This window comes from Penicillium crustosum (genome assembly GCF_028827405.1).
Source record: "Penicillium crustosum strain IBT 35664 chromosome Unknown utg000001l_segment0_segment0, whole genome shotgun sequence".
Classification (NCBI taxonomy): Eukaryota; Fungi; Ascomycota; class Eurotiomycetes; order Eurotiales; family Aspergillaceae; genus Penicillium; species Penicillium crustosum.
In genome coordinates this window covers 8956868-8975688 of record NW_026623122.1, presented here as the reverse complement: position 1 = coordinate 8975688, position 18821 = coordinate 8956868, and the positions used below count along the sequence as shown (strand labels likewise).

General features: G+C 50.8%; 11 protein-coding genes across 11 annotated transcripts; 5 read left to right on the top strand and 6 right to left on the bottom strand.

The window, feature by feature from the left end:
- Positions 1 to 131: 131 nt before the first annotated feature.
- N7487_003337 (Mob1/phocein family protein) lies at positions 132 to 1470 on the bottom strand (the record flags this gene model as incomplete). Its single annotated transcript, XM_056871084.1, has 4 exons — positions 1396 to 1470; positions 872 to 1140; positions 700 to 814; positions 132 to 648 (listed from the first exon to the last, which is right to left on the bottom strand). The coding sequence occupies exons 1-4, from the start codon at positions 1416 to 1418 to the stop codon at positions 132 to 134; spliced, it is 924 nt and encodes a 307-aa protein (XP_056735868.1). The 5' UTR covers positions 1419 to 1470.
- A 288-nt stretch (positions 1471 to 1758) lies between these two features.
- On the top strand, positions 1759 to 3172 carry N7487_003336 (Paf1-complex subunit LEO1; the record flags this gene model as incomplete). Its single annotated transcript, XM_056871083.1, has 3 exons — positions 1759 to 1907; positions 1959 to 2124; positions 2180 to 3172. The coding sequence occupies 3 exons, from the start codon at positions 1759 to 1761 to the stop codon at positions 3170 to 3172; spliced, it is 1308 nt and encodes a 435-aa protein (XP_056735867.1).
- A 706-nt stretch (positions 3173 to 3878) lies between these two features.
- On the top strand, positions 3879 to 4119 carry N7487_003335 (uncharacterized protein; the record flags this gene model as incomplete). The annotated part of the gene is made up of 2 exons (XM_056871082.1): positions 3879 to 4016; positions 4075 to 4119. The coding sequence occupies 2 exons, from the start codon at positions 3879 to 3881 to the stop codon at positions 4117 to 4119; spliced, it is 183 nt and encodes a 60-aa protein (XP_056735866.1).
- A 13-nt stretch (positions 4120 to 4132) lies between these two features.
- N7487_003334 (Zn(II)2Cys6 transcription factor rglT) lies at positions 4133 to 5522 on the bottom strand (the record flags this gene model as incomplete). Its single annotated transcript, XM_056871081.1, has 2 exons — positions 4133 to 5370; positions 5429 to 5522. The coding sequence occupies 2 exons, from the start codon at positions 5520 to 5522 to the stop codon at positions 4133 to 4135; spliced, it is 1332 nt and encodes a 443-aa protein (XP_056735865.1).
- A 177-nt stretch (positions 5523 to 5699) lies between these two features.
- erb1 (ribosome biogenesis protein ERB1) lies at positions 5700 to 8007 on the top strand (the record flags this gene model as incomplete). Its single annotated transcript, XM_056871080.1, is given in 2 exon segments — positions 5700 to 7523; positions 7540 to 8007. The coding sequence occupies 2 exon segments, from the start codon at positions 5700 to 5702 to the stop codon at positions 8005 to 8007; spliced, it is 2292 nt and encodes a 763-aa protein (XP_056735864.1).
- Positions 8008 to 8354: 347 nt separating this feature from the next.
- Positions 8355 to 10663, bottom strand: N7487_003332 (putative AAA family ATPase/60S ribosome export protein Rix7; the record flags this gene model as incomplete). The annotated part of the gene is made up of 4 exons (XM_056871079.1): positions 8355 to 10062; positions 10118 to 10248; positions 10321 to 10560; positions 10610 to 10663. 4 exons carry the CDS (start codon positions 10661 to 10663, stop codon positions 8355 to 8357), a joined length of 2133 nt encoding a protein of 710 aa, XP_056735863.1.
- A 175-nt stretch (positions 10664 to 10838) lies between these two features.
- N7487_003331 (ESCRT-III subunit protein VPS20) lies at positions 10839 to 11735 on the top strand (the record flags this gene model as incomplete). Its single annotated transcript, XM_056871078.1, has 3 exons — positions 10839 to 10882; positions 11061 to 11424; positions 11502 to 11735. 3 exons carry the CDS (start codon positions 10839 to 10841, stop codon positions 11733 to 11735), a joined length of 642 nt encoding a protein of 213 aa, XP_056735862.1.
- A 373-nt stretch (positions 11736 to 12108) lies between these two features.
- On the bottom strand, positions 12109 to 13068 carry N7487_003330 (PITH domain-containing protein; the record flags this gene model as incomplete). Its single annotated transcript, XM_056871077.1, has 3 exons — positions 12855 to 13068; positions 12683 to 12794; positions 12109 to 12529 (listed from the first exon to the last, which is right to left on the bottom strand). The coding sequence occupies exons 1-3, from the start codon at positions 12982 to 12984 to the stop codon at positions 12109 to 12111; spliced, it is 663 nt and encodes a 220-aa protein (XP_056735861.1). The 5' UTR covers positions 12985 to 13068.
- A 315-nt stretch (positions 13069 to 13383) lies between these two features.
- On the bottom strand, positions 13384 to 15516 carry N7487_003329 (putative ATP dependent RNA helicase; the record flags this gene model as incomplete). Its single annotated transcript, XM_056871076.1, has 3 exons — positions 13384 to 13518; positions 13579 to 15237; positions 15292 to 15516. The coding sequence occupies 3 exons, from the start codon at positions 15514 to 15516 to the stop codon at positions 13384 to 13386; spliced, it is 2019 nt and encodes a 672-aa protein (XP_056735860.1).
- Positions 15517 to 15819: 303 nt separating this feature from the next.
- On the top strand, positions 15820 to 17292 carry N7487_003328 (uncharacterized protein; the record flags this gene model as incomplete). The annotated part of the gene is made up of 5 exons (XM_056871075.1): positions 15820 to 15840; positions 15902 to 16211; positions 16272 to 16514; positions 16568 to 16837; positions 16889 to 17292. The coding sequence occupies 5 exons, from the start codon at positions 15820 to 15822 to the stop codon at positions 17290 to 17292; spliced, it is 1248 nt and encodes a 415-aa protein (XP_056735859.1).
- Positions 17293 to 17719: 427 nt separating this feature from the next.
- N7487_003327 (mitotic-spindle organizing protein 1) lies at positions 17720 to 18191 on the bottom strand (the record flags this gene model as incomplete). The annotated part of the gene is made up of 3 exons (XM_056871074.1): positions 17720 to 17791; positions 17899 to 17976; positions 18102 to 18191. 3 exons carry the CDS (start codon positions 18189 to 18191, stop codon positions 17720 to 17722), a joined length of 240 nt encoding a protein of 79 aa, XP_056735858.1.
- Between the last annotated feature and the right edge of the window lie 630 nt (positions 18192 to 18821).

Sequence of the window (18821 nt, the reverse complement as noted above, 5' to 3'; positions counted from 1 at the left end):
TTTTTTTGTGGATATGGCAGGAGAAAGCAGAATACTAACAAAGTAAGACAGCGCGGCCCAACTCCAGGTTAGCGGACATGTCATGGTCGTCAATGTAAAAACAAAAAGGTGCAACTCCAGACCGGTGGAGCTTAAGTGGCGGCCTGCTGGGCCCAGTGGCCACCGTTGAGCGCCTCTGGGGGAACCCGCTGCTGCTTGATGAACAACTCAATCAATGGCTGCATGGGCTCCATCTCCTTGTCGGACACAAGTCCGTAGTACTTTGAAACTGTCACGAAGTGAACGAAGCACATGTTGAGGACATCGTGCTTGTTAATGTGCCAAAATGGGTTGAGCCAATGAGCATGGTACAGATGGGCGTAGCAGCGGAACATCTGCTTCATGATACCCTGGCAGTCCTTGTAAAAGGTTGGTGGGAAGCCACTGGACTTGCCGATCCACTCATCTGGGTTAGCGGGATCGGAGGGTGTTGTTGATGCGCCATTGGCCTCTTTGATGGCAAAGGTCTCAGGAGTGCCGTTGACCTTTTCGGTAGGGAACATGACAGGGTCGTGGATCTTGCTGACGATCCATTTCTCGACGCGGTTGATGAACTTCGGCGCGGAAATTTTGGCGGCGCGGCCGTCAACAAGCCAGGTATAGGTCAGCCTTTAGAATCGTTAGCTCGGTTCCTAATCTACCCCGCCATACTCCACATACCGTCCAGCGGACATTGTTGGGCAAGTGTTCTCATTGCAGATAGGTAGACCGGTCACACTGTTCACCTCCTGGATAACCTGAAGCATACCGTGGAGTAGGCGATATTGTTCAACGACTAAAGGAGAAACACATTAGCCTCCCCGCTCTCAAGATAAGCTTCCATATTGCTTACTCTGGTGAGCCAGCCACTCTCCCAGCTCCACATTCTTCGGGCAAGCACAGAGGGTCAAGAAGTTGCCCCTCACATTCAGCGGGGCATACTTCTCCTGGAAGAAGTATTTGGGTCCCTCGGGGTCATTCGCTTGAGTCTCCACCGACAAACTGCTAGAAATCGAAGGCGAATTCGACATGGTGGCTTGATGCTGGGGAGTAGAGGCCTGTGCTGGGCTTTTGGGGGGATTGTTGCTCTTGTTGTTTCCTCCCCGGCCAAATCCTTGGCGACTGTATTCAAAGATAGAGTTAGCAGGTGCTTGTGGCGAGGTATAGCTGTTTAAGAGTGAAGTGGGCATATATTAAAGAAGTAAGAGTAGATGTGAACGACAGGAGGCGCCAGGAGAGATATTAGACTTTAAGGCATAGAATGCTCCTTTGTATTTGTGGCGCCGGGGGATTCCTCATGCAGTATGAGGGGGTAAAGGTAGAAGGGAGATCGAACAGCCGATTGCAACAAGTCCACAATGGCGCAACATTACTTACACGCTCTGGAAGAAGGTCGCCATCTTTGAAATTGATCTGCAATGCTTCAAATCAAGAAAATAACAGGGATGAGGGACGAGACGGTGAGATGCCCACACGTTTGAGGATCCCCTTTTGGTCTGGGCCATCGAGACGCTAGTCCCATTTTGGTCCGGAATCGGATAATACATAAACACCGACCGTCAATCGAATTATGGGAGCTCCGTCTTGAATGGCCGATAGCACAATTGTCAGTACACTATTGACGATATATCGGATCGCTTACTCCCAATTTAATATCAAGGATACATTCAATTCCTTTTTTATCGACACTCTTACCTCCACACACCTACGACCTTGCAACACCAATAAATTCTATTCACCATGTCCTCCGATGAGGAGGGCGTCCGACGCCCCAGCAATGGCCATGAGAGCCCTGCGCACAGCAATGCCAATGATTCTGGCGCCGACCAAATGGACGAAGGCGACGATCTCTTCGGCTCGGACGGAGAGGGCGGACTCGAAGATATTGAGTATGCAAACCACACCAAAGCGACAAGGGCTAGGTACTGATAAATTGCTAGACCCCACCGCAACCTAGACGATGAACAACTTGACTCAGGTGACGATGAGAACCGCTATGATCGGCGCGAAGACCGAATGGATGATGTGGTCGAGGAGCAGCAGGAAGTCAATGTTGCAGACCAGGATCTTGCTCGGGCGCCGGTGCCATTGACCAACGATGGAGAGGTAAGAGGAGCTTCTACCTTGAAGCCTTTGATGTTGATCTAACTTATTGTAACAGGTCTACACAATGCGCGTGCCGGATTTCCTCTCTATCGAAGGAGAAGAATTCAATCCCGAGACTTACGTCCCACCGCCTTACCAGACCGCTGCTACCTCCCTATGCTGGCGCAAGGATCCCGCGGATGACTCTCTTTTGCAGTCCAATGCCCGCATGATTAAATGGGAGGATGGCTCTATCACTCTTCAACTCGCCTCCGCTCCCCTTGAGCAATACCGCATCGCATCCAAACCCCTCGCACCTCTCACCAAGTCCGGCGACTATGACCACAAGCTGGACTCTCACGTTTATCTCGCTGCTGGACTGGAAACAGCCCAGGTTTTCCGATTGACCTCACATATCACGCAAGGTCTGACTGTTCTCCCGACCACCTTGGAAACAGACGATGCCGTTCAGCGATTGCAAGAACAATTGGCGGCTGCTGCTCGTGGTAGCAAGCAGACCGCAGCTGGCACTGCGCCGCGCTATGAACTAACAGAGGATCCCGAGTTGGCTGGCAGACGTGCCGAAATGATGGAGAAGGAAGCTATCAAGGCCGAGCGCCGTCGCCAGCAACTTGCTGATCGCGAGGCCGACCGCGGTCGCCGCCATGGCGCTACTCGCACTGGACCTAGCGGTCTTAGTGTCGGTGGCCTTGAAGATGGCGGTTTGCTTACAACTCGTCCACGTGCCAAGCCTCGCCGCCAAAACCGCCGCGGCGAGATCTACACCGACGACGAAGAAGAAGACTACTCTCGTGGGGCCCGTAACAGAGAAGACGAGTACGACGAGGACGATGGATTCTTGGTTGGCAGTGATGAGGAACTGGAGGAAGAAGCCGAAGATGAAGAAGAGGAGCTGGAGGATGAAGACATGGACGCTGAAGGTGAAGATGATGTAGAGGCTGCACCTGCGAAGGCTGCTCGTAGCAAGCCAGAGCCTCAAGCCAGGGCTGGCACACCTCCTGCCCGAAAGAAGAACCGCTACGTGGTGGACGATGAGGATGACGAGTGATCTTGTGCCGTTCTACTTCTCTCGCAGGTTCTCTTTCTTTTCGCGTTTTTGATACAGTTTTCTTGTTACATATCCACATGGTCCGGCGTCATCTACATGGACAGGCATTCGAGGGACAATGGGGCTCATTTCACTGACCTGATGCTTGTACAACAAAAATTAATGAAATGGTCAATGACATATCAACCTTGGTCAAGACACTGTACTACCAAGTTATAAATTTCCCCTCACGGGAGAGAGTATTTTCCGGCATTTCCACATATATATATATATATATAGACATAAAGTAAAGTAAAAGAGAAAAGAATACATAGTGTATCCATTGCTTCTTTTGCACGTGTTAATTCTTGAATTCACGACTGCTACGGAATCGAGATTAGCGGCGTCGATGCAGTTTGACGCCTCTATCACCTATTCCTCTATACAGATTCGAGGATCCTGAAATGACAATACAACATTGCAATTCAGGCTGCTTCCAATGCATCGTCACCTTCATCGACCCCTCATTTCCTATATTCTTTCCGTTTCTCTCACCACAAAATGCAAGTTTCATGATGACGGGTAGATGATTCTATATAAATATGGCTTCATTTCCATGTATTAAGAGATTAAATAGTTTTACAATTTTTTTCACACCTTCTGTGAAAAATTCAATTCCATTGTTACATGCTGTTTAGTATATTACTCCTGTAGTATATTATTCAACATGTGTAGCATACAGGCTGAATGGCCTCAAGAAGGTGCAGGTGCACACTTAGTCGCCCCTAGCCACACCTTCTCGCCACCGCTGGTCAAATTACCGGGAACTGGAGTGATCAATCTAGCCTCGTGCCAGCGAAGCAATGTATGTAGGTTTATATCGTATCTGATGCCCAATGGTATATAACAATAACTCCACATAGTCTCAAATATTCGAAGTGCATCAAACAGACAAACCCAAGCTTTGATGAACCAAAATTTTCATGTATGATGCGAACCCGTGTGCCCTGTATTCGTCGCAGTGACCGGCTCAACGCCCTCGGGGTATTCTGAGGGATCAAAGTTGAATTTTTTGATCACCTCTCTAGCACTCCCAACCACACGGAGGCATAAAAACTGCTTATCCGCGGGCTTGTCTTGATCTTCTGAGTGAGCTGAGTCCGACGTGGATACTGAATGACTATCCCCAAGTGGATTATGCTCCCCAAGTGGATGTTGCCCAGGTTCATGCCAGCGGCGTTGCCGATCCTCAATTTCCATAATCATGGATAGCAGAGCTGGCTGCCAAGAACAAGCAAGCATAGCACCTGGCCCAGCGGAACCACCAATGACAGCGCGACGAACAACGTCGCGGAGCCATTTTTTCCAAACTTGTGCTGGGTCAGGGCTTTGGGCCGCCTCAGACACGAAATCCGGAGGCGCGGATTGTATCCCCAGTTCGACAGGATCAGCTTGTGAGACGCGCAGCCATGAGTCCGCCACGACAGTTAATAAAGTCCCTATGAACATGATATTTTGAAGGCCAGTTGCAAAGGATTTGGGACAAACTTGGCAGCGGATCACATCTCGTGCAGTTCGTGCAGCGATATATAGCGAGCATAGGGTGTGGGAGTTGACGGGGAAGGAGGAGATCGATGTCATGTGACTGAGGGATAGGTAGAGGTATGATAAGCACGGACACCCAGATATTGTAGAGTCGGAAGAAACGGAGGTGGCAGGAGAGAGCGGGAGGGAGTGCATAGAAGGGAAGGTTGGAGGGGTAGGGAATGGCATTGGCATGGCCGTGGCTTCGGATATGGCCGCGAAATCAGGCCAAGGGGAAGATGATGCAGGAACACCAAGATTTGGCTGTTTCAGACGGCCTGGGCTCCAGGTATGGCTATGGTCTTCATAGCCTGACAATTGGTCTGCGGACTGGGGCTGTGGCGAATTCGGGTGCATACTAGGGCGCCAGAATAACTGCGGACAAAGATGGTCGGCATCTGAGAAGGTCGTTGTGCTTGGACTCATCCCTAATGAAGATTGTTGCGAGTCCGCTGGACTGGGCCAAATTTTGGCAAACGATAGCGCTGGGCAACTGGCCCCCTCATCTTCTGTCCGCGCCCTTTTCTTGGGAGGGCGGCCCATCTGTTTTTGTATGGAATAGTTGCAAGAAAGTGACTGTTTGTTACATCGTGAACAGCCCGCTGGTTCTCCGGAGCATTTGAGCTTGCGCTTTCCTGTCGAGCAGCAGACTGGTCAGTGAGAGTTTGGGTTACATCAGCCTGTTAGACTTACTACACTCGTCGCATGCTGCATGTCTTTTTGGCTCTGACGAATCATCCGTAGTAGACGAAGGAATACCTCCCTCATATTCAGGTGGGAGCGCCATTGTTTGACTATATTATTCAGAAAATGGACTCTTTAATAGTTGGAAACCCACTACAACATCATAGATAGTCCCGATAAGATGGGGGCGGTCATGTGGGCGGTGAGCGCCCCGAGAAATTATCCTAAAAAAAAAAACTATGGATCTACCGCAACAAGACAACACCCGCTGAACGGCATCATGAACCCCAAGGTGGCTTCAAAGAAGCGCAAGGCTGTCACTCGCGATGTCGAGGAGGAAGCTGGTATCTTTTCCGGTGACGAATTGAGCAAAGGCAACCTCGATGGAGCCTTGTCGGACAACTCCAAAGATCTTTCGGACAGTGAAGACGACGACAGCGACTCGGAAGTTGAGCTAGTCGATGACTTTAGCGACTCAGAAGATGGAGAAGAGGAATTGGACAGCGACGAGATCCCCTCTGATACAGAGGAAATTAAGCCAACTGCAGGTGAACCCAACTTCCGCATTGTGAAGGACGCCAACGGAAACGATCGCTACCTCTGGGATGAAATTCACCCCGACGACAACTCGGAACTTTCCGAGGTGGATGAAAATGCTAACACCATTGGTGACATCCCCCTGAAGTTCTACGACGAATATCCCCACATTGGTTACGACATCAACGGAAAGAAAATTATGCGTCCCGCCAAGGGAGAGGCCCTGGATGCGTTGTTGGACAGTATTGAAATTCCCAAGGGCTGGACCGGTCTGACTGACCCCAAGACCGGCAAGCCTCTGGAGCTCAGCCAGGAAGAATTAGAGTTGCTCCGCAAGGTGCAAATGAATGAGGTTCCCTCCGAGGGCTACGACCCATATGAGCCTTTGGTGGAATGGTTCACCAGCGAACAGGAGATCATGCCACTGAGCGCCGCGCCCGAACCCAAGCGCCGTTTCGTGCCATCCAAGCACGAGCAGAAGCGTGTGATGAAGCTTGTGAAGGCCATCCGCGAAGGCCGCATTCTTCCTTACAAGGCGCCAGAGGAGAGGGAAGACAAGGAGGAAGAATTCATCAACTACGACCTGTGGGCTGACGAAGTTGAGCGACCTGACCACGTCATGCACATCCCGGCGCCCAAACTCCCACCCCCTGGTTACGAGGAGAGTTACCACCCGCCTGCCGAGTACCTGCCCGATAGCAAGGAACGTAAGGAATGGGAGCAGACAGATCCCGAGGACCGCGAGAAGGATTACCTACCCCACGACTTTGGCTCCCTGCGCAGAGTTCCTGGATACGACAACTTCGTCCAAGAGAAGTTCGAGCGTTGCTTGGATCTCTACCTTGCTCCGCGTGTGCGTCGTAGCAAGCTGAACATCGACCCCGAGAGTCTCTTGCCCAAGCTTCCCAGCCCTGAGGAGCTCAAGCCTTTCCCTACTGCCTGTGCCACAGTCTTCCGCGGACACAAGGGCCGTGTGCGCTCTGTCAACGTAGACCCAACTGGAGTCTGGCTGGCTACTGGTGGCGACGACGGTACCGTCCGTGTCTGGGAACTCCTTACAGGTCGCCAACTGTGGAGCGTGAAGCTCAGCGATGACGAGGCGGTCAACACTGTCCGCTGGCGTCCGGGCAAGGATGCTGTCATCCTCGCTGCCACCGCAGGAGACGATATCTTCCTCTCCGTTCCTCCCATTGTCGACCCTGAAATCGAAAAGGCCAGTCTGGATCTCCTCGACGCAGGCTGGGGTTTCGCCGCCTCTCGACCGGCCCCCAGTGTCTCAGAGGAAGGCAAGAAGAGCGCGCCCCCAACCTGGATCCGTCCCTCGTCCGCTCTCGTGGACGCCGGTGTGTGCGTTGTCATTCCCCTCCGCTACGTGCCCAAGACTATCTCCTGGCACCGCCGTGGTGACTACTTCGTGACAGTGTGCTCCGGCGCCTCGACACCCGCCTCCGTCGCAATCTCCATCCACACGCTCAGCAAGCACCTGACACAATTCCCCTTCCGGCGCCGCCTCAAGGGTGGTGGTCCCCCCCCAGACCGCCCACTTCCACCCGTCGAAACCTATCCTGTTCGTCGCCAACCAGCGCTCGATCCGCGCATACGATCTCTCGCGCCAGCTCCTCGTCAAGATCCTGCAGCCTGGTGCACGCTGGATCTCGTCGTTCGACATCCACCCGACCTCTTCCAGCGCATCCGGCGGCGACAACATCATCATCGGCTCGTACGATCGTCGTCTGCTCTGGCACGATCTCGACCTCTCCCAGCGCCCCTACAAGACCCTCCGCTACCACCGCAAGGCTATCCGTGCCGTCAAGTTCCACCCCAGCGGCCGTTACCCGCTGTTCGCGGATGCTTCGGACGATGGATCCCTGCAGATTTTCCACGGCAGCGTTACTGGAGATATGCTCAGCAATGCTACCATTGTCCCGCTCAAGGTTCTCAAGGGCCACAAGATCACTGGCGAGTTGGGTGTCTTGGATATCGACTGGCACCCCCGCGAGGCGTGGGCTGTCAGTGCTGGTGCCGATGGAACGTGTCGCTTGTGGATGTAATCTTGAGATGCCGTTGCATGATGTCTGACATTTTTCTGGGCGTTTTTCTCCATTTATTTTTTGTGCATAATCTTCCTTTTGTATAGTTATCTTACAAAAAAGTTGCTTCTTTAACGCTTTTTACCTCCTATCATATATATCTCAAGGTCATTGTAGCTGGGTATGTAATAGTCGAAGGAATATAGGATTGAATTATCCAATGTTTGAATAAACAGCAAATGTTCAAGGTATCTATGTCCACGTTCCCAAGTAAGAAAAAATGGGAGAAAAAAGAAAACTCTAGATCTAAATATGCATAAATGTCCATATATATCCCAAGAGAATACATATACAAACCACCTCTAAACTCAGACCACGCCGCCACTCCAGTCCCTCCTGAGCTTCTCATACTTCCTCAAATCCGTAACACTAGGCCGAACAAACGACTTAGCAGCAACGAAGTCAAGGAACTTAATACTATCGCGACGCTTGATAGCAGAGTAACCAGCGCGACGCAACAAACTGCCCAAATCAGCACCACTGAAGCCCTCACACTCCTCAGCGAGCTTGCGAAGATCCTCACTAAACTCAATAGCCAAGTTCCGGACAAGAGTCTGCAAGATATCGACACGCTCGAGCGGCGTCGGCAAGTTAACAAAGAGAAGAGTCTCAAGACGACCAGGACGCAGCATAGCAGGATCAATAATATCAGGCCGATTAGTAGCAGCGATGACATAGATACCCTGGCGACTACTGCCGAGACCATCAAGCTCTGTGAGGAGTGTATTGACGACACGGGCAGAGGCCTCAGAGAGCGTATCGTCACGGCGGGGCACGAGGGCATCGAGCTCATCGAAGAAGATAACACAAGGCACGGAAGAGCGGGCACGGACAAAGACCTGGCGAACAGCGCGCTCAGACTCACCGACGAACTTGTTGAGCAGTTCGGGACCCTTGACGCTGATGAAGTTTGCGCGGGACTCGTTGGCGACGGCCTTTGCGAGGAGGGTTTTACCGCAACCGGGCGGGCCCCAGAGGAGGACGCCAGTCGGGGCGGTGATACCGACGTTTGCATAGATATCGGGGTTCTTGATTGGTTCGACGATGGCAGTGACGAGCTCGTCGCGGATGCCACCGAGGGCACCGATGTCGGCCCAGGTTGTGTCGGGGATTGTGGCGAAGCCCTCGCGCTTGGAGGAGGGTTGGATCTTGGGGAGGGCTGTGAAGAAGTCTGCGTTGGAGACGAGGACGACTTCTGCTTCGTCCCCGATGGGGGTTTCCTTAGCATGGGTGATAAGACGGCGGAGTTCGCGGACTCGCGGGCTGATATCGTCTTCGCCTTCGATTTCCATCTCCATTTCTTCGCCGCTGTTTGACTTCAGGATCGCAAGGTACCGCTTGATGGCAGCTGAGCCGGCGGTCGAGACGAGGTCGTTGAGATCGGCGCCTACAAAACCGGGGGTTCGTTTAGCTAGCGTCTTGAGGTCAATGTCGTCTGCCAGGCGCATTTTGCGGGTGAGTGCACGTAGGATCTGTTCTCTGACTGGCTCTGAGGGCACGGTCATGTTGATTTCCTTATCGAAACGACCACCGCGGCGCAGAGCAGCATCGAGACTGTCTGGGCGGTTGGTTGCCGCGAGTACGATAACGGGCTTGCCGTCTGTCTTTTCAAGGGCAATTTCATCCATGCAGGTCAGAAGCTGGGCGACAATTCGCTTCTCCATCTCTCTCTGAGCGCTCTCGCGCTTCGGCGTAATCGCATCGATCTCGTCGATGAAGATCAGACAGGGAGCAAGACGCTTGGCCTCTTCGAAGTACTCGCGCAGGGCTTTCTCGGATTCACCCGACATTCCTGACACGACTGAAGGAGCAGAGATTGAGATGAAGGGCACACCCAGCTCCGCTGCGAAAGCGTTCGCAATTAGCGTCTTACCGCAACCTGGCGGACCATGCAGCAATACTCCGCGCGGCGGCTGCACGTTTGATGATAGATAGACCTGTGGCCGGGTCATGGGTAGAATGACCAAGTCCCCAAGTTCCTGAACAACATCGTCCAGTCCACCCAAATCGGCCAGACTGACATGTGTGGGGGGGCGAACGATCCGCGGGCTCAGCCTTGCGTCGCTTAGACACAGATTCTCCACCATGCGTTCTTCTCTTGGAGGCAGTGGGTGCCGGTGTGCTAGCGGTGGATTCGGCGATCTTTTTGGCCTTCGTTGTTGCCCACGAGCCAACGACGCTCTGGTTCATTCCATTGGGTTCCTGATATGGCAATTCCAATTAGAATTCCGCCCCATTCAAGCTATAAAAAGACATGCGCAGTTCATAACGTACCGTAGCGGCGGGCTCTTCAAGTCCCTCAAAGTCCCCCTCCATGGAATCCTCGTCCTCTTCACCCATATCAGCTTTGATAACCTCCAATACCCGCTCAAGACTATCCTCGATAAGTCTCTTCGGTTTCCGGTTCAAACTCGAGTTGGATTTCTTAATTGTGTCATAAATCGTCGGGACCGATAGTCGAATGCGCCCAGTCTCGGGTTGGTCGTCAATAATCTTGCGCACGATCTGGTAGACCTATGGGGGGTCAGTCAAAGTCGACAAGACACAATCTTGGAATACATACCTCACGGTCCAGACCCTGACTGAGGGTCGGCCTGCCACCCTTCCTAGGAGGCATGATTTGATATTTGGTTTGTGCAAAAGAAAAGGCCGCGGGCCCGAAATTTCGGAGATGGGAAACATTTGAAAGATCGGCTGAAAATTACACGTAATTACGGGCCCGTTACATAACGTCATTCATGTCTAGGCCCGCATCTACTCTTATCGGAGGTTCTCCTCTTCTCTTCAACAACATGGGAAACACGAGTAGTTCGCATAAGATCTCTGCCCAGGATCGGTGAGTGCAGACTACTGTATATTGTATACATACAATATCCTCAACCCATTCTCAATCCCGCTTGTCAGGGCATACTATTGTTCTCCTCACGAGACCCCCTCATCCCCACCCAGCACGCCTATGCAAGGAACCCAGTGCTGTGATGCCAGCTAACAAGCAACCCGTGGCATATATATAGGGCAATTCTCGATCTCAAAAACCAACGCGACAGACTGCACCAATACCAGCGACGAATAACCGTCCTAACAGACCGCGAGACGGAAATCGCCAAGGAATGTCTCGCACGCGATGATCGGCGGCGGGCACTGCTCGCCCTCCGACGCAAGAAATACCAAGAGTCGCTCCTGGAGAAGACAGATGGGCAACTTGCGCAACTGGAGCAGTTGACTGGGCAGGTGGAGTTTGCGCTTGTGCAGAAGGACGTGCTATTTGGGTTGCAGCAGGGTACGAAGGTGCTGCAGACTATCAATCAAGAGATGGGTGGCATTGAGGGTGTTGAGAAATTGATGGGGGAGACTGAGGAGGCGAGAGCTTATCAGGAGGTACGTTCCTAGTTTCTATCCCATGTTGTGCAGGACGTTGGAATTGGGGTTCGGTTGTCACTGACTGTTTTTATTAGGAGGTGAGCCAGATGCTGGCGGGTCATTTGACGAACCAAGATGAGGACGAGGTTGAGGATGAGCTGGAGGCTCTGCAGCGGGAACTTGCTGGTCCTGAGGTCCTGCCTGATGATGTCGTACTGCCAAGTCCGCCTACTGCTGAGTTGCCTATTGAAGAGCCGGTGCCGGAGTCGACTCCAAGAACCAAGGCTAAGGCTAAAGTTGAAACGCGGACGGCTTTGCCTGCTCAGTAGGGGAGATATGTTGGGTCCTCGTTTCACAGATCAAGCATTGCATTATATTGATCCAGAGCATTTTGTGGCGTTGCGGCTCTTTTTGTTTTTGTTGCCTATATTGCTGGTAGATTTCATGTATCCATGGCGTTGGTTGATTCTATTGCTTGTTGTAAAATTCACGGTCTATATGACATCCTCACTCCGAGCTTTTACAAATGATACTCCATAAGAGCTCACTTGACCGGAATAGAGAACACACAACAAATCAATAAAATCCATGTAGAAATACATAGTGGTAGAATGGTATTGTCGTTAATCGTGACTGACCTGTCAATTTCAAAATACACCGAGGCATGCGCATCTCTTCGAAAGAAACCCCAACGAACCTCATCTACTGCCCAGGCATAATCCTACCACCAACGCCACTAACACCAGGAATAGAAACATGATCCTGGGGGTTCGCCGCAGCCTCATAGAGGAAATTAACCGGCTCCCGGGTTAACTTCATGAACTGTCCCTTGAAGCCTACATACCCAACCTTAGTGACATCCTCCTCACCATCACTCCAATTATCTTCGAAGAATAGCGTGACAGAGGTAGTCGCATTCCAATGGGCACGATTCAATGGCAATTCAAAGACATCGGCGCCGGGTACAGGCTGGGGGACCTCGATGGTTTGAGTCGGGTGCAACTCTGATGCAGTTGAGAAATCCAAATCGTCGCGGTTCTTGAATAGCTTCACTGTCTTCGGGGCAGAGTTTGTAGGTGCGGTGTATAGGAGAAGGGAGTGGACGTTGACTTGGCCGTTGAAGCTGTGTTGTATAAGCTCGGATTAGTTTTGGAGTTGGCGATAACGGGTGAGGGGTAAGATTGGTGGGGGTTTGGGATTTTTGTGACGCGTTGCGAGGGGGGTTTAACAGCCACTAGAACTTGTAGGATAGCTCTGTGGGATTAGTGAGACTCACGGGATGGTCATGAGCAGCTGCTCGTCGGCATCGCTCTCAAGTTCGGGCTTGTCGTTTAGTCGCTCGGCCCAGGTTTTCTGGACGATGGATGCGCCAGAGTTTGGGGTTGTCTCTGTCGAAAATCAGGACTTGTCACCAGTAGTTACTTGGCGATCAAGGGGCTTATGGATACCATTCAGGGTTGTAATTAGATCAAAGTTGATCTGAGAGTAGAGGAGGGATTGGATGGCTGGAGTGATATCGTTGGTATGGTCGTGTTCGCCATGGCAGTGGCCATCGTGATCATGATGGTGCCCTGACATTGCAAGATATCGATGTAAATTAGATAGTTGTACAGGAGTTGAATACTAAGACGAAGATGGGTTTGGAGATTCAAATGTTTGAAGTTGAAAGGTGTTTGGGAAGCTCTCCACTCCCGTGACGTCGTTTTACTCTGCTATGTATGTAGTTCGTAGCCTTAAGAGACCATATCGCTGAAAGTGATTTATTATTTTCTTTTGTCCAAATTTACAATTTAGGTACTGTATCTGCATATATCACTGTACAGTAGGCCGAATTGCCTGCCTGTCGCATTTACGGCTTTTGGTTTTCGCTCGATCTATAGAATCCAATCAACATACTATATCTCAATTCCACAGCCTCCTTGAACGCCTGGGTATTATTATACATATTTCTCCTTTCTAGCCGAATTTCAAATGTCATTATTGCCTGACTCGGTAATAATCCGGAGCATATTCCAGCAGATAACTCTTCTCAATCTTAGTAACATCGCGGATATATGTCTTCTCGCCCGTTTGCATGATTTCATGGAATATGACCCAGTCGGCTTTTCGATTCTATATTTATGTCAGTAAACCAAACATGTGTTTCCCTACACATAATCCATGAGCACTTACAAACATCAACGAGGTGGGGTGAGCATGAAGAGTCAGGCCACCGCTGACAGTTTTGAAAGTTCCATCCGGTTGCATCTTCGCCGCGTGAGCAAAATAGCCCGTCGTAAGACAACGCCGAATTTGCTCCGGCTGTTTGCTCAGATCGGCTGGGCCATGACGGGATGAAAGTGTTTCATCGACTTGAATGCCAAAGCGTTCCAGGTACCGTTTCAACTGGCCTCGGATGCTCACCGCACGTAGCAGTGCCCGGTAATTCAAGAGGTTATCGCGACACCATTTTGAGTCTTTCTTCCCCTTGGTGACAAAGGCTTGGTACACATTCAGGTACGTTAAATGATCGCCCTCTTCAACGGCGAACTTTCGCCGGTGGCTCTCGGCAGATCTTTTGTCTCCAGCGTGTTGAACCCACACTGTTCCCTGGAGGCTGACCATGGCTGAAATTGTGAGAATTTCACTTAAACAATTGAAAGATGGCGCGGTGAGAAGAACTTTGGCCATCATAGGATCCAGAGCAATTTCTGCCATCCGCACTCCAAGCGGTTTTGTGAGTTTGGCGTAGTCATCAACCGCGCCGAGAGAGGACAGGAGCTCAAGTGCACGAATGATAAGTTCTGCCGGCGGTGGTGTCAAGAAGTCGAATCGGACAATGTTGTCGATACCCAGTGCTTTAAGCTGCATGATGACTGGCGCAAGATTTGACCGCTGGATTTCAGGTACGGTTGCTTCCGGCATCTGCTCGAATGCTTGTTGCGTGTACAGACGGAAACATTTTCCCGGCTTTGTTCTTCCAGCGCGGCCAGCTCGCTGGGTGGCGGATGCTTTTGATATTGGCACTGCGGTCAATGTATCGATACCAGTGTTAGGGTTGTATGCTCTGAGCTTGGCGAAGCCGGAATCAACCACATATACAATGCCGTCGATTGTGACCGAGGCCTCGGCAATGTTGGTCGAGACGATGACCTTTCGGGTGTTTTCTGGAGCCGGCTCGAAGACGTACATTTGCTGTTCCGTGGTGAGTCCAGCATAAAGTGGCAGGGAAACCAGAGAGGGTGCCTTTGGATGGAGAGTTGCCGCTCTTTCTGATATCAACTGAATCGCAGTGTCGATCTCTTCCCGGCCAGTCAAAAAGAGGAGTATGTCGCCTTCTGGTTCTTGGGTATGGATATCAAAGACAGTCTTCACTGCTCTCTCTATGTAATCTTCTGCCGGGGAGTCAAGGAACAGCATATCGACTGGATACATCCGTCCTTCCAGACTGATGATCCGACCAACACTTCCACCCAAATCCGCAGGTTCTGCCTCAGGCTGGTACTCCTCGCCGGCGAAGAAACGAAGGAATTCCTCTGCCTGGAGGGTTGCACTACTAACAATAATGCGAAGCTCAGGGCGCTTCTTGCGGATCTTCTTTAGAGTCCCAAGAAGCACATCAGTACTGAGAGATCTTTCATGTGCCTCATCGACCATGATCACGGAGTACCGCGAAAGTAAAGGATCAACCAGAGCTTCTCTAAGCAGCATTCCATCTGTCAGGAATTTGATCCTTGTTGCAGGAGATGTCAAATCTTCGAATCGGATGGAGTAGCCCACCTCTTCACCGACTTTGCATCGCATCTCTTCGGCTACTCGTGTCGCAACCGTTGTAGCAGCCACCCGCCGGGGCTGGGACGGTGTTAGTCTCTACCTAATTTGCAGTAGTATGGGATCAAGGCACACCTGTGTAACAGCAATGGTTTTCCCATCCTCGCACCATCCTGCCTGGTCTAGATACTGCGGAAGCTGGGTTGTTTTACCGCTACCTGTTTGACCCACCACGATAGTGACGGGGTATTTTTCAACCAGGTAGAGCAGGTTCTTCTTGTGGCGTGCGATAGGTAGTAAGGCAGCCGGTTTATACAGGGCTGGAATGAAAGAGGGCGAGAGTTCCTGTTCTGAAGCCATTTTAGATCAGATTCTAGCCGAGAACGACCTCTGCTGGATTTGAGCCCGGTTGTTAAAAGAAACCAAATTGGGTCTGGGCCATTATGAAATTCAAGCACTTTGTAGATTGGCAACCTGAAAGTCGTCGGAGTCCTCGCAAAAACATCGCGATCTGTATAAAGCTCGCCCGCTATCACGTGCGCCCCACGTCACTTGGAGCTCCCCCGATGTCTCCTGCGCTCAAACATTCTCAGGCAACACTGTTTTTGTGAATTTCCCTTCAGTCCCTTTCTATCCTCTGTTAGGTCCTGAAGATATCCCAAGATGCCAGAGGAGGACAAGATGGTACGTTTCCTTTCTAACCGGGTATCACTTGTTATCGCATGAGGCTCACGTTCATACACAGAACACTTCCAGCAATCCTTTGGCTGCCCTTAATTCCCCTACCAGCCCCAGACCTGAGTCGCCGACTACTGCGCGTCCGATGGACTTCGACGATGAGCCCCAGGAGAGCGGAGTTATTACTTCCTCCCCTGTCGCTGCTCAGCCAGCTGCCGCCGAGGCAGCCCCGCCACAGCCGCCCCGGCCCCTGAACCCGAGAGAACAGTCGGAGAACACCCTTAGAGAAGCCTTCCCAAGCATCGAGCCTGGTGTTATTAAAGCAGTCTTGACCGCAAGCAATTGGAATGTCGAACGGGCGTTCAATGCCCTCTTGGGTTCGTGGGGAATCTACTATTTATGAAAGGAGCATGAACTGACCCAATCATTGCTTGCAGGTATGACCGACCCCAAGGCTCAAGAAGAGATGACACCGCCGCCAAAGCCGCCGCGCCCAACCCAACAGAGCGCTGCTGCACAGCGTCAACTGGAAGCCGACGAAATGTATGCACGTCAACTATCAGAGCACTACAACGCGGCAGGACGTCGCGCGCCGCCTCCAGGCTGGGAGAGTGACCCCCGATACCAGCGACCAAGAGGAAGCGAGGAGTCGGAGGAGAGAGAATACAGCTTCTTTGATGGTATGAGATATGGTGGCTTGCCAAATGAGCTTGTGCTAATTGGGTGTGTACAGATGATCTACCTGTGATTCGAGAGAACCTCCGCAAGGGCTTCCTGGAGACACAGAGCAAGGTTAACTCGTGGGTAACAAACCTGAAGAAGAGAATCGATGGAGATGATTTGGACGAGGAACCTACCCATAATCAAAGAGAGACTCCAGCGCAGTCCCGGCCCCGACGTAGTGGTGAGATGGGCCGTCGCAGTGGCGATCGTGAGCGCTACGACGCAGATCCCCAAGTTTTCAGCGATGATTTCTCTGCTCTTGAGTTGAGGGATGGCGAAGGTAAACATCGATCTTAAGTCTAGTATTATTGGGTTTGCTAACTGTGCACAGCTCCCCCGGCTCGCCCCCCTCGTCCGGGCCAATCCAGCCTTAAAGCCTCCGTATCTCCTTCGCCGGATAGGCGTAAGGTGTCTTTCCAGGATGGACCACCCACCGAGATCGACAACCTTTACGATGCGTCCACTCCATCCAAGCGTCTCAGCTCAACAAGCGGCAAGGCGAGCAAATGGCAACCATTGTCCACCGTTGAGCCTTCACCCGTCGCGGAGAACGACCCATTCAGCCTCGGCGACAGCGATGATGAGAAAGAAACTAAGGAAACTAAGACTAAGGAGCAAACCACTGGCTCGGAAGGCGAACAGATCAAGCATGCTACTATCGAGTCAGTGTCCGACGAAGTGGGTTCCAAGGGCCAGGAGACCAAGGGCGCGACCAAGCCTGACGAGTCAAAATAATTGCGAATGATGGAATTTGAATATCCCCGCTGTCATCTGCGCGAATTACCCTTTGCCTTTGCTCCCTTCCCCCCCTTTCCTCCCATCCCGTGATCATATTTATTTCCCCTATCGTTCTACTCTGCCAACTCATCTTGTTATGCGCTACCCACTCCTACCCACCCCGAGTTTACGATACCTAGTAGAGGTAGCCCAAGACGTTTTCCCAAGCTTTCCAATGTCTCCATAAACCCAAGCCAAATTGAATTTGTATTTGTACCGGCAACAAGCAACAAAACAAAAGGGTATATCTCCGACCGGCCCGTGTACTAACAACCACACGGCCTCAACGCCAAAACCAGAACAAACTAACAGACCTCGTTCAATGCAACAATAGACAACAGGTAACTTAGAGTTTCTTCAAACCTAAGCCGTCTCCCCAACACGATTACTCCACGGCGGGGGCATTCCCCACGCGCTTTGAAGAACCAGTCTCCTTGCGCAGATCCTTGATGACAGTCTGTAAAGCATAAATCAAGTCAGCTACTAGGCACTTTTAAAACCGAATGACGCGTGCAGAACGCTATATTTTTAGGATTCGATCCTAATTTCACAGGAAACGCGTACCGCCAAAGCATCGGGGTTGACCCCGTTTTCAATGAGAGACACACAAAGCGACAACTCTGTCCGATCCAGGTTGGTATTCTATTCGAAAAGTAAGTATTTGGGATTATAGTTTTATTTTCTTGTAAAGAGGGAATGACGATATGGAATAGGAGTCCTAAATGAATCCTGAATCCTGTCTAGCTCTGGGGGAGGTGAGCACGCACCAGCAGGTCGGAGATCTCCTGAAGGATATCAATGACTTCTCTGGCAGCTTGGCGCTTGTCACCAGCCTGGTCTTGGGACGTTGGGGGCATTGTTAATTCTGATATTGATAGTGGGGGGCTGTTGGAATGTAAGGCGGTTGAATCTGTGTGGTTGAAGTTGGGTTGATCGTTGTGGGGGAACTTTTCTGCGGCAATCATCTATAAACGGTGCATATTGTATATTGTGTGGAGTACTCTGTCCATCAATGATATATTTTGATATTTTAATAATTTTTAGGGACATTCTCTCTATTAAGTTCAGTTTACTTATAAGGGAATTTGCTACTTCAATTGCTTTTCTTATTACTGGTGGATATTCTTAGGTACAGTGCTTATCTTTTACAAAATACTCCTAAAATATACTAGAAAACATTTATAGAGTAAGTACTTAAAGAAGTGGGCTATTTGTGAGAATGCAACACATACTCATATTTATGTCAAAGAAATTCATAGGGCATACAACCTACATGTATATTGTATAAATATATAGTTCACATATTCGTGTTTTCACATATTTTCACATCATTATCATCTCCTATTAGTTATTCTTGATCTATATTATATAATGGGTATCCTAATAATCTCTAAAATCTAGGAAATGTTCATTTAAACCTAATATAGGGCGTTATATTAAATTGTTCACATAGTACAGTTGCATAACGTACTACCTTGTTGATCCTC